This window comes from Ictalurus punctatus, chromosome 19 (genome assembly GCF_001660625.3).
Source record: "Ictalurus punctatus breed USDA103 chromosome 19, Coco_2.0, whole genome shotgun sequence".
In the NCBI taxonomy this organism is placed as follows: Eukaryota; Metazoa; Chordata; class Actinopteri; order Siluriformes; family Ictaluridae; genus Ictalurus; species Ictalurus punctatus.
Window position 1 is genome coordinate 27,645,682 of NC_030434.2, and position 15,000 is coordinate 27,660,681.

At 44.9% G+C, this 15,000-nt stretch overlaps 2 protein-coding genes across 3 annotated transcripts in view; both read left to right on the forward strand.

Moving 5' to 3' along the window:
- The window catches only part of LOC124629234 (myelin-associated glycoprotein), a 42,064-nt gene extending 27,998 nt beyond the window's left edge, over nucleotides 1-14,066 (forward strand). The window contains exons 6-11 of the mRNA XM_053688411.1: nucleotides 505-762; nucleotides 5,849-6,106; nucleotides 12,109-12,396; nucleotides 12,826-12,910; nucleotides 13,128-13,188; nucleotides 13,308-14,066. Of these exons, the coding sequence (XP_053544386.1) occupies nucleotides 505-762; nucleotides 5,849-6,106; nucleotides 12,109-12,396; nucleotides 12,826-12,910; nucleotides 13,128-13,188; nucleotides 13,308-13,601 (1,244 nt within the window). The 3' untranslated portion in view covers nucleotides 13,602-14,066. The remainder of the gene's footprint in view (nucleotides 1-504; nucleotides 763-5,848; nucleotides 6,107-12,108; nucleotides 12,397-12,825; nucleotides 12,911-13,127; nucleotides 13,189-13,307) is intronic.
- The window catches only part of LOC108279481 (B-cell receptor CD22), a 127,390-nt gene that overhangs the window by 16,647 nt on the left and 95,743 nt on the right, over nucleotides 1-15,000 (forward strand). The gene's annotated exons all lie outside the window — the stretch shown is intronic.

Below are 15,000 nucleotides of genomic sequence, written 5' to 3' on the forward strand. Positions count from 1 at the left end.
CAGCAGTGTGTGTGTACAGTGTAACTGTAATTACACTAATGATGCACTGGAACACATTTAAAACTCATCTCTAATGTGATACTGTGTGTTTATCTCAGCTTCTCCAATCACACCCTCAATAACACTGTATAAGGAGGATCAGGGGGAGGTGGAGGACCAAAATGAGGTGGTGGAGGGAACTTCAGTGAGTCTCATTTGCTCTGCTCGATCTCCGTGTCCCTTCAACCCCCCTATTTTTACATGGAACTTCCTGCCTGAGGAGAGAAGACAGCAGCAGAACCACAACACCAGCTTCAGCTCCTCTCAGCTGAACTTCACCGCTACTCACCTTCATCATGGACTCAATTTCACCTGCACTGCCACCTACCAGCTCCAGAACAGGAACAAATCAGCACAGAGCTCTTTTATACTACATGTTCTGTGTAAGTGCTGATTAATCACTTCACATTCACTACACTTTTAATGATTCATGGAGTCTCCTAAATCCTGTTCTTCCTCCTTTAGATGGTCCTAGAAACACGTCAGTATCAGCATCTCCATCTGCTTCAGTGCTTTTGGGCAGTTCAGTGTCTCTGAGATGCAGCAGTGATGCAAACCCAGCAGTGCTGAACTACACCTGGTACAGAGAGAACGGAGAGCAGATAGGAACCGGAAACCATCTCACCATCAACACCACTGATTCTACACACAGTGGTCTATACTACTGTAGAGCTCAAAACCAGCACGGAGATCACACCTCATCTGTCCTCCTGGATGTTCAGTGTGAGTACAGTGCTGGAGTATTGTTAGCGCTAAATCATATTAACATAGACTCTGAGATCTAAAATGATTAGAAAGTCACAAAGTCCTCAGGCGTGTCTGTCACGAGTTCCCCTTTAAGCAGTGCGCTGTGGAGCATGTGAGCGCGCGTGCACGATTTCAATTCAATTCAATTCAGTTTTATTTGTATAGCGCTTTTTACAATAGACATTGTCTCAAAGCAGCTTTACAGAAATATCAACACAGTGTACAGATATTAAAGGTGTGAATTTATCCCAACTGAGCAAGACACTGAGTGGCGACGGTGGCGAGGAAAAACTCCCTAAGATGTTTTAAGAGGAAGAAACCTTGAGAGGAACCCGACTCAGAAGGGAACCCGTCCTCATCTGGGTAACAACAGATAGTGTGAAAAAGTTCATTATGGATTTATATGAAGTCTGTATGGCGTTAGGAGCAGCCGTAGTCCCAGCAGTCTGGAATTAGAGAAGATTTGAGCTCCATCCAGAGGCAGAAAGGATCTGGATCTCTAGTATCTCCATAAATTCGTGTGTGGCTCGGCGAAAGGAGAGAGGGAGAGAAAAGATAATTATGACTGCGAAGTAGTAGAACAGAATCTAGTCAGGGTAGGCTTGAGTAAACAAATACGTTTTACGCCTAGACTTAAACACTGAGACTGTGTCTGAGTCCCGAACACTAATAGGAAGACTGTTCCATAACTGTGGGGCTCTATAAGAGAAAGCTCTTCCCCCTGCTGTAGCCTTCACTATTCGAGGTACCGTCAGATAGCCTGCATCTTTTGACCTAAGTAGGTGTGGCGGATCATATAAAACCAAAAGGTCGCTTAGATACTGTGGTGCGAGACCGTTTAGTGCTTTATAGGTTAATAATAGTATTTTATAATCAGTGTGAGATTTCACTGGGAGCCAATGCAGTGTGGATAAGATCGGGGTGATGTGTCGTATCTTCTGGTTCTAGTTAGGACTCTAGCAGCTGCATTCTGGACTAACTGGAGTTTGTTTATGCTCCTACTGGAACATCCAGACAGTATGGCATTACAGTAATCTAATCTAGAGGTGACGAAAGCATGAACTAGTATTTCTGCATCATGTAGTGACAATATGTTTCTTATCTTAGAAATATTTCTGAGATGAAAGAAGACTATCCTAGTAATATTATCTACATGAGCATCAAATGATAGACTGGAGTCAATAATCACTCCAAGGTCTTTAACTGCTGCACATGATGGAGCAGAAAGACCATCCAGAGTTACTGTGAGATCAGAAAGATTACTTCTAGCTACACGTGGGCCTAATAAAAGTATTTCTGTTTTATCAGAATTAAGTAGAAGGAAGTTAATTAACATCCAATGTCTAATGTCCTTTACACAATCCTCAACTTTACTAAGCTTATGTCTGTCCTCTGGCTTCGCTGAAACATACAGCTGTGTATCATCAGCATAACAGTGGAAGCTAATTCCATGTTTACGAATAATTTGACCTAGGGGTAGCATATATAAAGTAAAGAGCAGTGGGCCTAAAACAGAACCCTGTGGAACTCCAAAAGTAACCTCAGTACGTATGGAGAATTCACCATTTACATCTACGAACTGATAACGATCGGTCAGATAAGACCTGAGCCAGGAGAGGACTGTTCCCTTAATACCAACAACATTTTCTAATCTATCAAGGAGAATAGTGTGATCTATAGTATCAAAAGCTGCACTAAGGTCGAGTAACACAAGCAGCGAGACACAACCCTGATCAGAGGTCAGTAGAAGGTCATTTACTACTTTAACTAACGCTGTCTCTGTGCTATGATGAGGTCTAAATCCTGACTGATACATTTCATGAATGTTATTCCTATCTAAGTACGAGCATAACTGCTTTGCTACAACCTTTTCTAAAATCTTAGAGATGAAGGGGAGATTTGATATTGGTCTATAGCTGGACAATTGAGACGGGTCAAGATCAGGTTTTTTAATCAAGGGTTTAATAACTGATAATTTAAGTGATTTAGGTACATAGCCACTGCTTAGGGAAGAATTGATTATATTTAGAAGTGGCTCAATTACTCCTGGACCAATCTGTTTAAACAAACATGTAGGTATGGGATCTAGTATGCAAGTTGATGAATTGGCTGAAGAGATTAATGTAGCTAGTTCGGTCTCTCTAAGCGGAGCAAAACACTCTAAACATTGATCTGATATTGCTACATTGTCATGTAATGGGTTTGTTACAGTACTGTCCAGTTTTAATTTAATGGCCTGTATTTCACGTCTAATATTTTCAACCTTATCAATGAAAAATGTCATGAAATCTTCACTGCTATGTAATGATTGAGTGTTTCTCTCTGTAGTGGTTTTATTCCTAGTTAATTTTGCTACTGTGTTGAAAAGGAATCTAGAATTGTTTTTGTTGTCTCCTATTAAGGTGGAGAGATAGACATTTCTAGCATCGCCAAGAGATTTCCTATATTTCAGTAGGCTCTCCTTCCATGCTGTTTGAAATATCACCAGTTTGGTTTGACGCCATTTACGTTCTAATTGCCGAGTTGTTTGTTTTAAGGTTCGCGTTTGATCGTTATACCAGGGTGCTAATTTTTTTTCTCTAATTATTTTCCTTTTGAGTGGAGCCACTCTATCTAGCGTGTAACGGAGTGTTGACTCCAAGCTTTCAGTCGCCTGATCGAGTTCTGTGTGATCTGACGGTGATCCAAATCTAATTGATGTTTCTGCGAGGTTATTTATGAAGCTCGGTGCAGTAGCTGATGTGAAAGTAGGTTTTGCGCGGTAGCGAGACGAGGTGGAAATATTATGATCAATACGTATTATGAACGAGATAAGATAATGGTCTGAGACAACTTCAGACTGCGGAAAAATGATAATATTTTCTATACTAAGTCCGTATGTTAGTATGAGGTCAAGAGTGTGACCACCATTATGAGTAGGCCCGATTACGTTCTGATTAATCCCTACTGCATCTAAGATGGACACAACCGCTATTCTCAGAGGATCTTCCAGGTTATCAAAATGAATATTAAAGTCTCCGACAATTAATGCCTTATCTACAGACACAACCAGGTTTGAGACAAAGTCTGCAAATTCACTAAGAAATTCAGTATATGGCCCTGGGGGTCTGTAAATAAGAATTAGAGGAATTGACTTATTTTTTGTGGCTACATAAGTTATGCTGGTATAAAGAATTTCAAAAGAATTAAATTTATGCTTAGGTTTTTGTGTGATGACTAGATTTTTACTTGCGTGAGCACCTGCTTTTCCCTTGTTGACAGTAGTGACATTTGGACACGTGCATTTGTTTATGTTTTGTTATGTCTCCTCCCCGTTCTGTCATCGGCTGTTGTTTCATGTGTGTCTGAATCGCCCTCAGCCGTCAGCCAGTACAACGCTGATCATGTCCGCATATATACCGCGCGCCTCCCAGCACACAAGGCGGAATGTTAGAATAGTTGAGTTAGAATAGAGAAGAGATCACGATAGACAACCACAGTCCATAGTTTCATGTTTAGGTCCGTTAGTTTAGTTCACGCTGGTTTCTCCGCTCCCAGTCCCTCGCTGTAGGTTATGTTTCATGTTTTGTATCTCAACCCTGTTTTCCATGGCCGCGACCTTGATTCCTGCCTTGCCCCGTGTATGCCTGTTTTCCGATCGCCTGACCTCTTGCATGTTTTGGATTACGTTTTGGATCACGTTTTGGATTTGTCTGCCTGTCTCTCTTTAAATAAAACTGTTGTTTAACCTGCGATTGCATCCTACCTTATCTCCGTTGCGTCACGAAACGTGACAGTGTCCTGTAGTGTTTACCGGAAGCACTGTAGGACCCAAGCATTGTTTTGGATGTCATTTAAAGCATAAGGTCTTTAAGTAGCTAATTATATGAAACATTGCTAATGCTAGCCAAACAAACATTAGCTACATACTTTTGCCAATGCAGCGCCATCGTCTGGCCACAAAGTCTGATCTTCACAACACATGTTTGTGGAAGTGTATCACGAACAAAGGAGGTTTCTGAGGATCTCAGAAAAAGAGTTCTTGAAGGTCACAAAACCAGAAACGTGTTTGTCCTATCATCTCCCGTTTTGGGGAAAAATACTTGAGCGTGTTGTTGCCTCTCAATTGTATAATCATCTTACAACTAATGACCTCTTTGAACCCCTTTTTTTCCCAAAACTTTCACAGCACTGAAATGGCTTTGGTCAAAGTTACCAGTGACTTGTTGATGGCTTCTGATTCTGGAGCTACTTCCATTCTCATCCTTCTTGATCTTAGAGCTGCCTTCGATACTGTGGATCATGGTCTTTTACTTACCTGCCTTGAAAGAGTTTTTGGTGTGTCTGGGACAGTTTTAAACTGGTTTAAATCCTATTTTACTGACCGTTCCCAGTGTATTTATATGGGTGACTACGGGTCTGGCACTAGCTCTGTGCTCACTGGTGTTCCTCAGGGATCAGTTTTAGGTCCTCTACTTTTAAATATCTATTCATCCCCACTTGGGCATCTGCTGCGATCGCTCGGCCTCCGTTATCACTTTCATGCTGATGATACCCGAATCTCCATTCACTCTAAATCTGGTGAAAACATTGATGTTTGTTTTCTTTCTGATTGTATTTCTGAAATAAAAACAAGGATGAATAATAATTTTCTGTGCCTGAACAGCGGGAAAACTGAAGTTATGCTTATAGGTTCCCGTCATCAAATTCTCAAAGCTGCTCCACTGTCTCTGTTTGCTGATGGCTCTGTTCTAGAGACTCAAAGTAAGATGAGGAGCCTTGGAGTCATTTTTGATACCAGTCTTACATTTGATTCTTTTGTATAGAGCACTGTTACAGCACCCTTTTTCACTTAACTTTATTTATTTATTTTCTGTGTACTGCTTATTTTATTTGCAGAGCTTTGGGAATAATAATAATAATAATAATAATAATAATAATAATAATAATAATAATAATAATAATAATAATAATTTTATTATTTAAAAAAATTACATTATTTTCTTTTCTTTAGCTCAGACTATATTGAAGCCACTCTACCATAACAGCTCTATTTCACAGCCTCCTGTTCTTCCTCCTTTAGATGGTCCTAGAAACACGTCAGTATCAGCGTCTCCATCTGCTTCAGTGCTTTTGGGCAGTTCAGTGTCTCTGAGTTGCAGCAGTGATGCAAACCCAGCAGTGCTGAACTACACCTGGTACAGAGAGAACGGAGAGCAGATAGGAACCGGAAACCATCTCACCATCAACACCACTGATTCTACACACAGTGGTCTATACTACTGTAGAGCTCAAAACCAGCACAGAGATCACAACTCATCTGTCCTCCTGGATGTTCAGTGTGAGTCCTGGCTTTGTACACATATGCAGTGTTTATTCCATTTAAATTGAACACTGGTGCTATTTCCTCTTTGTTGAGGTTCATTTGTGCAGGTAAGAACACAGCAATCGGACTCAGCTGCAGACCAAAACAATCGTCCGAGACCATCTCAGTTGTATTCTATCTGAATATATCTGAGATCCGAGCACCGATGCAGGCTTTGAAGGAGTTGTCCTTGTGAAGTGCAGTTTGTTCAGTGCTGATGAATGCCAGTGGCATCTCGGTTGCTTGTTGGACCCAGAGAGAGTGAACAAAGGCTGGTGAAGACCTTTTGATGGTTTGCGGGGTTGACATATACTCATCTTACCTACGTCCAGTTGCTATAAAGTACTTCAATAAAAGTGCACCCCCTATCTTTGGATGCATAGTTCATACATAATATTGAAGCCTGATGATTGAGAACATATTCAAAGAGTGTTAGTTTGGTTGATGTGTGGTCTAGGTAGTTCTGGGCATAACAAAGAGAGTCACTTGTACCAGTCCCCTGAATTCAATTCAAATTACATTTTATTTGTATAGCGCATTATATAGAAATATATAAATTCCAGATATAAATTTTACATTTATAAATCTATCTCTAATGAGCAAGCCAGAATCATTGGAAAAACACCCTGAGATGAAATGAGGATTTTCATGTGACGAGAACTCCAAGCAGAAGTAGAGCATCAGAATTGATCAGGCAGGTCCGGAGAGCAGAAGGCGTGTGGATCCCTGCTATCTGAGTGGGTGGGTGGGTGAGTGAGTGAGTGAGGGAGTGAGGGAGGGAGGGAGGGAGGGACTGAGTGAGGGAGTGAGGGAGTGAGGGAGGGAGTGAGTGAGGGAGGGAGTGAGTGAGTGAGGGATGGAGTGAGGGAGTGAGGGAGGGAGTGAGTGAGGGAGGGAGGGAGTGAGGGAGTGAGTGAGTGAGGGAGTGAGGGAGGGAGGGAGTGAGGGAGTGAGGGAGTGAGGGAGGGAGTGAGTGAGGGAGTGAGGGAGTGAGGGAGGGAGTGAGTGAGGGAGGGAGTGAGTGAGTGAGGGATGGAGTGAGGGAGTGAGGGAGTGAGGGAGGGAGTGAGTGAGGGAGTGAGTGAGGGAGGGAGTGAGTGAGTGAGGGAGGGAGGGAGTGAGGGAGTGAGGGAGTGAGGGAGTGAGTGAGGGAGGGAGGGAGGGAGGGAGGGAGTGAGTGAGTGAGGGAGTGAGGGAGTGAGTGAGGGAGTGAGGGAGTGAGGGAGTGAGTGAGTGAGGGAGTGAGTGAGTGAGTGAGGGAGGGAGTGAGGGAGGGAGTGAGTGAGGGAGTGAGGGAGTGAGGGAGTGAGTGAGGGAGTGAGTGTTGGAGGGAGGGAGTGAGTGAGTGAGGGAGGGAGTGAGGGAGTGAGGGAGTGAGGGAGTGAGTGAGGGAGTGAGTGTTGGAGGGAGGGAGTGAGTGAGTGAGGGAGGGAGTGAGGGAGTGAGGGAGGGAGTGAGTGAGGGAGGGAGTGAGGGAGTGAGGGAGGGAGGGAGTGAGGGAGTGAGTGAGGGAGTGAGTGAGGGAGGGAGTGAGTGAGGGAGGGAGTGAGTGTTGGAGGGAGGGAGGGAGTGAGGGAGTGAGGGAGTGAGTGAGGGAGGGAGGGAGTGAGTGAGGGAGGGAGTGAGGGAGTGAGGGAGGGAGGGAGTGAGGGAGTGAGTGAGGGAGTGAGTGAGGGAGTGAGGGAGGGAGTGAGTGAGGGAGTGAGTGAGGGAGGGAGTGAGTGAGTGAGGGAGTGAGTGAGTGAGTGAGTGAGGGAGGGAGTGAGTGAGGGAGTGAGGGAGGGAGTGAGTGAGTGAGGGAGGGAGTGAGTGAGTGAGGGAGTGAGTGAGGGAGGGAGGGAGTGAGGGAGTGAGGGAGGGAGTGAGTGTTGGAGGGAGTGAGGGAGTGAGGGAGTGAGTGAGGGAGGGAGTGAGGGAGGGAGGGAGTGAGGGAGTGAGGGAGTGAGTGAGGGAGTGAGTGTTGGAGGGAGGGAGGGAGGGAGTGAGGGAGTGAGGGAGGGAGGGAGGGAGTGAGGGAGTGAGTGAGGGAGGGAGGGAGTGAGGGAGTGAGTGAGTGAGGGAGTGAGTGAGGGAGTGAGGGAGTGAGGGAGTGAGTGAGGGAGGGAGGGAGTGAGTGAGTGAGGGAGGGAGGGAGTGAGGGAGTGAGGGAGTGAGGGAGTGAGTGAGGGAGGGAGTGAGGGAGGGAGGGAGTGAGTGAGTGAGGGAGTGAGGGAGTGAGGGAGTGAGTGAGGGAGTGAGGGAGTGAGGGAGTGAGTGAGTGAGGGAGTGAGTGAGTGAGTGAGGGAGGGAGTGAGGGAGGGAGTGAGTGAGGGAGTGAGGGAGTGAGGGAGTGAGTGAGGGAGTGAGTGTTGGAGGGAGGGAGTGAGTGAGTGAGGGAGGGAGTGAGGGAGTGAGGGAGTGAGGGAGTGAGGGAGTGAGTGAGGGAGTGAGTGTTGGAGGGAGGGAGTGAGTGAGTGAGGGAGGGAGTGAGGGAGTGAGGGAGGGAGTGAGTGAGGGAGGGAGTGAGGGAGTGAGGGAGGGAGGGAGTGAGGGAGTGAGTGAGGGAGTGAGTGAGGGAGGGAGTGAGTGAGGGAGGGAGTGAGTGTTGGAGGGAGGGAGGGAGTGAGGGAGTGAGGGAGTGAGTGAGGGAGGGAGGGAGTGAGTGAGGGAGGGAGTGAGGGAGTGAGGGAGGGAGGGAGTGAGGGAGTGAGTGAGGGAGTGAGTGAGGGAGTGAGGGAGGGAGTGAGTGAGGGAGTGAGTGAGGGAGGGAGTGAGTGAGTGAGGGAGTGAGTGAGTGAGTGAGTGAGGGAGGGAGTGAGTGAGGGAGTGAGGGAGGGAGTGAGTGAGTGAGGGAGGGAGTGAGTGAGTGAGGGAGTGAGTGAGGGAGGGAGGGAGTGAGGGAGTGAGGGAGGGAGTGAGGGAGGGAGGGAGTGAGTGAGTGAGGGAGTGAGTGTTGGAGGGAGTGAGGGAGTGAGGGAGTGAGTGAGGGAGGGAGTGAGGGAGGGAGGGAGTGAGGGAGTGAGGGAGTGAGTGAGGGAGTGAGTGTTGGAGGGAGGGAGGGAGGGAGTGAGGGAGTGAGGGAGGGAGGGAGGGAGTGAGGGAGTGAGTGAGGGAGGGAGGGAGTGAGGGAGTGAGTGAGTGAGTGAGGGAGTGAGGGAGTGAGGGAGTGAGTGAGGGAGGGAGGGAGTGAGTGAGTGAGGGAGGGAGGGAGTGAGTGAGTGAGGGAGTGAGTGTTGGAGGGAGGGAGGGAGGGAGGGAGTGAGGGAGGGAGTGAGTGAGTGAGGGAGTGAGGGAGTGAGTGAGTGAGGGAGTGAGTGTTGGAGGGAGGGAGGGAGTGAGTGAGTGAGGGAGTGAGTGAGGGAGTGAGGGAGTGAGTGAGTGAGGGAGGGAGGGAGTGAGGGAGTGAGGGAGTGAGTGAGTGAGGGAGTGAGTGAGGGAGTGAGGGAGTGAGTGAGGGAGGGAGGGAGTGAGTGAGTGAGGGAGTGAGGGAGTGAGTGAGTGAGGGAGTGAGTGTTGGAGGGAGGGAGTGAGTGAGTGAGGGAGTGAGGGAGGGAGGGAGGGAGTGAGGGAGGGAGGGAGGGAGGGAGTGAGGGAGGGAGGGAGGGAGGGAGTGAGGGAGTGAGGGAGGGAGGGAGTGAGGGAGTGAGTGAGGGAGTGAGTGAGGGAGGGAGGGAGTGAGGGAGTGAGTGAGGGAGTGAGTGAGGGAGGGAGGGAGTGAGGGAGTGAGTGAGGGAGTGAGTGAGGGAGGGAGTGAGTGAGGGAGTGAGTGTTGGAGGGAGGGAGTGAGGGAGGGAGTGAGGGAGTGAGGGAGTGAGGGAGGGAGTGAGGGAGTGAGGGAGTGAGTGAGGGAGTGAGTGTTGGAGGGAGGGAGGGAGGGAGTGAGGGAGTGAGTGAGGGAGGGAGTGAGGGAGTGAGGGAGGGAGGGATTGAGGGAGTGAGTGAGGGAGTGAGTGAGGGATTGAGGGAGTGAGTGAGGGAGTGAGGGAGTGAGGGAGGGATTGAGGGAGTGAGTGAGGGAGTGAGTGAGGGAGGGAGGGAGGGAGTGAGGGAGGGAGGGAGTGAGGGAGTGAGTGAGGGAGTGAGTGAGGGAGGGAGTGAGGGAGTGAGGGAGGGAGGGAGTGAGGGAGTGAGGGAGTGAGGGAGTGAGGGAGTGAGTGAGGGAGTGAGTGAGGGAGGGAGTGAGGGAGGGAGTGTGGGAGGGAGGGAGGGAGGGAGGGAGTGAGGGAGTGAGGGAGTGAGGGAGGGAGTGAGGGAGGGAGGGAGTGAGTGAGTGAGGGAGTGAGTGTTGGAGGGAGGGAGGGAGTGAGGGAGTGAGGGAGTGAGTGAGTGAGGGAGTGAGGGAGTGAGTGTTGGAGGGAGGGAGGGAGTGAGGGAGTGAGGGAGGGAGTGAGGGAGGGAGGGAGTGTTGGAGGGAGGGAGGGAGTGAGGGAGTGAGGGAGGGAGGGAGTGTCATTACAGACTCAAAGTCCAATTAAATACAAAAGAATAAAATGAGCAGCATACATTAAAAAAAAATATATATATATATATAATTCATACAAATCAGTGTGTTACAAAGATGCAACGGTAGCAATGTCTCCACAGCTTGGACTGGTAGCGTATAGTACTGACCCTTATATTCGATAAGTCCACAATGGTTTCATTTTCAGACTTGTTGAGCCAGCAAATGAACTTATACAAAACATTTCTTAAAACAGCATGAAAACTCCTGCAGCCACAAACATTTCACTCGCTATGTACCATCGAGGTTTCGTTAATAAAATTCTCATTGGATCATTATAAGCTACTTGAAGTCTCTTTAAGTTTACTATCCTATAGTTTGACCACAAATGTTCAGTGTAGACCGGTGTACAATATGCTTTAAACAGAGACATCTTCACTTCATATGGACCTGCATGAAACTTGTGTAAACTTGTGTCATCTGCTCAGTAATAAAATATCCAAGATATTGTACCTTCACACAAACATTAAGATTCTTTTCAGACAATTTAAAAACAGGAAAGTTTAGACATTTATTCTCTTTAGTTCTGCAAATCATAACAACACTCTTACTAGCATTATATATGACATCATGTTCAAAACCATACACAGAACATAAATAGAGGAGCTGCTGAAGACCAGCACTACTAGGACTAAAGACCACAAGATCATCTGCATACATAACATGGTTCACTAGAATATTTCCAAACATTTCAATAGATCATTAATGTGGAGATTAATGAGAGCTGGGGACTAGATCCTCCCTTGCTGACCCCAAAAGGGGCTGAAACTTCACAGCCCCATTTTACTTGCACGGTCTGATGAGCATACCAGTACCATTATTTACACGATCAAAGGCTTTAGATGCATCAATAAAACACATAAGAACTGATGAGTTTTCATCTCTATAATTATTTACAATTTCCTTTAAAGCATATACTGTGTGCACGAATCAGTGCCATGTTTAGCTTTGAATCCAAACTGCTTATCTGCAAATTAATTAACACTATTATCCTTTAGAGCAAAATCTTTTCTAAAACTTTTGATAAAATACTGGCTAATGCTACAGGCCTATAATTATCTAGCTTACCCACCTTACTAGCTTCGTCCTTACTAACTGGCACTAATGTCAGCAATCATATCCCTAATGATATATACACTAGAGGAAGCATTACTTTCAATAAACAAATGAATAAAGACAAGTCTATTTAAATACTCATCCTCATTCTGATGACATTCATAAGGTGTATACACATTTAAAACGACAAATTCCCTGTCCTCATGAGTAAACTGCAAAGTATATATATATATATATATGTGTGTGTGTGTGTGTGTGTGTGTGTGTGTGTGTGTGTGTGTGTGTATATATATATATATATATATATTGTAGGGTTGTAAGGAACAGGAAAACGCAAAGCACCTAGTCAGTCTCTCTCTCTCTCTCTCTCTCTCTCTCTCTCTCTCCCTCTCTCTCTCCCTCTCTCTCTCTCTCTCTCTCTCTCTCTCTCTCTCTCTCTCAGATGCTCCTCAGCTCTCTCCCTCCTCCAGCTGTAACACCACTCAGGATCTGATCCTGTGTTCCTGTGAGGTTCATGGAAATCCGTCTCCTAAACTGGAGTGGCGTGTCTCTGGTCAAAGTTCTTCAGCCACCAGTGAAGAGTCTGTGAACAAAACAACCTCAAGAAGCTTCATCTCCATCCGTCAGTCATTTACAGACGTGCTCACTCTGCAGTGTGTTGTCTCCAATAACCTGGGCATTAGCACACAGTTCTTCTATTTTAAGAAAGTGGCTCCTCACTCTGCTAAAGGTGAGAAACACCAAAACATCTCTAATTTAAACCGTCACTTCTTCTCTTCTGTTCCATTGACTCCTATTGATCTTGAAATACAGCTATAAATATTTTTTTAACAAATGTATACAAGTGTGTGGATAGAGAATATAGATGCATGTACAAAATAAAAGATATAAACATCATTGGCATGTGAAATGAAATTAGATATGTACACAAGAAAAAGCCCCAAACCTTTAGTGAAATACAGTGTTGGATCAGTGCAGTTTTGGGTTAATTATATTATCAGTAATGCTGCTATTAGAGAACATGTACCTATATACGATATTCTATACATGTGGAATGTAAGCTGTAGTTGAACAATCAGTAATATTTATAAGGTAATAATGTATTGATTTAAATATGTGGGCTCTAAATGTGCTCTATTTTATTCTGTTAAATATCCAGGTGTGGATATTTCCTCCGTGCTGATTGGTGCAGCTGTTGGAGCTTCAGTAATGATGATGCTGTGTGGTGTATTCCTGTGTGTAAGGTGTGTTCACTGTACACTCATCTACTTTTACTCTGATACTGTAAACATATTAGCAGAATATGTTTGATGACGTTATTATTATTCTAAAATGTGGGGGAAATAAAAATAAAGAATGAGTGTGGAGATGTATATAAAATATAACAAAATTGAAGTTTAAAGTTTTAAGTACACTTGGGATTTCATGTAATCTTATGAGCTGAGATTTTCTTTTCTTCAGGAGAGTGAACCCTTCCCAGTCTGGACGAGGAGACTCAGCAGGCCTCGTTTTAAATGACCGGGTTAGTGTGAAAGTTCAGGCACAGATATGAGAGCTATGAGATATGAGAGAACATATTTGGATGACATCTTCATATAAAATGTTGAAATACTGGGCTTTATTTCCTGTTGATTTCCGCAGGCTGTTCGTCAGGAAGAAGAAGGAGAGTCTGTGTATGCGAACAGACGAGTTTCATCAGAGTCTCTTCATTACTCCACTGTTAGGTTTCCAAACAGAACAGCCAATGAGAACACAGATCTTCCCTCTCTCACTGCCGACTACGCTACCGTGCACCACGGCTCCAAACAACAAGATAACAGAAGAATGACAAAAACTGAGGTTAAAGAAAGAGATTCAGAGCAGATAAAACACTCAGATGGAGATGAAGTCCTCTACGCACAAGTTAAACCTCGCAAAAGTGAACGGAAAATGTGAAAAAGTTACATTGTTTAGCTGTTTTATGTCATTAATGTAAGTAATTGAGATGAAGTTTATTGCATTGGTGAAAGAAGTTGCAGTCTTTCGTCCGAGTATTAGTAAGTATATATAAAAATGTTATATAATTTTTAAGTGCTATATTGGGGCAGGGGAAGCTTGGTGGTTAAGGCTCGGGGTTACTGATCGGAAGGTCGGCGGTTCAAAGCCCCAGCACTGCCAAGCTGCCGCTGTTGGGCCCTTGAGCACGGCCCTTAACCCTCCCTGCTCCAGGGGTGGCGTATCATGGCTGACCCTGCACTCTGACCCCAACTTCCTGACATGCTGGGGTTTGCGAAGAAAAGAATTTCACTGCGCTGTAGTGTATATGTGAGAAATAACGACTCATTATCAATGTGAGTTACAAATCTACCCATGTCCTTTTATTTCATTTGAATTTATGATTTTTGTGAAAATTATTATTATTATTATTATTATTATTATTAACAACAACAACAACAACAATATCAATAATAATAATAATAATAATAATAATAATAATAATAATAATAATAATAATAATAATAATAATAATAATAAACTGTTTTTCCTTTATTGTGTTTTGGATAATATAATTTCAAATGTTTATTGGTACTTCGATCTTATTGCTTATTTCTCTTTAAATCTTAGCTCTTGTCTGAAATTTTGTTTGAGACAGATGGAAAATGGGAAATAAAAATGAAGTGATCTTTGCTTTTAGACATTTTTGCATGGTTGTGTAATGATTGTGTAATGATTGTGTGTATTATTGCTCATAATTATAACCATACAGGAAACTGTATTGGTAGGACCCGTAATGTCTGACCCTGACTCCCTATCAGTATTCTTGTCAAGTCCATAAATGGCATCCAGGGCCAAACTTACATAGTAACTCTAGTCATACTCCAAAACCTGTCATTCTAGTGAGAGCTCTTTCAATACTATTGGATGTATTAGAGATGAACACAGTCTCAGAAGGTTTGGTACTGCAGTTACAGGTAAGGAGTATTCTACTAGCATAGCTCTTGAGATGTTAACATCTTATTATAAGCGCTTGTAGTGGAGGCCCTGGCCATGCAAGTTGCACACGATCATTAGGTCACATGACTGTACCTGTACTAGTGTTATGGATTTGCCGGAATCGCCGTCGGACTGCAGTTTCCGGAATATAGCGTGGCCTACCACACGCTATCATCACAAACACTCATGTTCATGTTCACCTGATGACTGATTGCACACACCAGTCATAACCTCAACGACATTCACAGTATATAAGGACTTACAGTTCACACTCACCTTTGTGAAGTACACTCCCCTCTGAAAGTACTGGAACAGCAAGACCTTTATTTTTTTTTTGCTATACACTGAAGACATTAGTGTT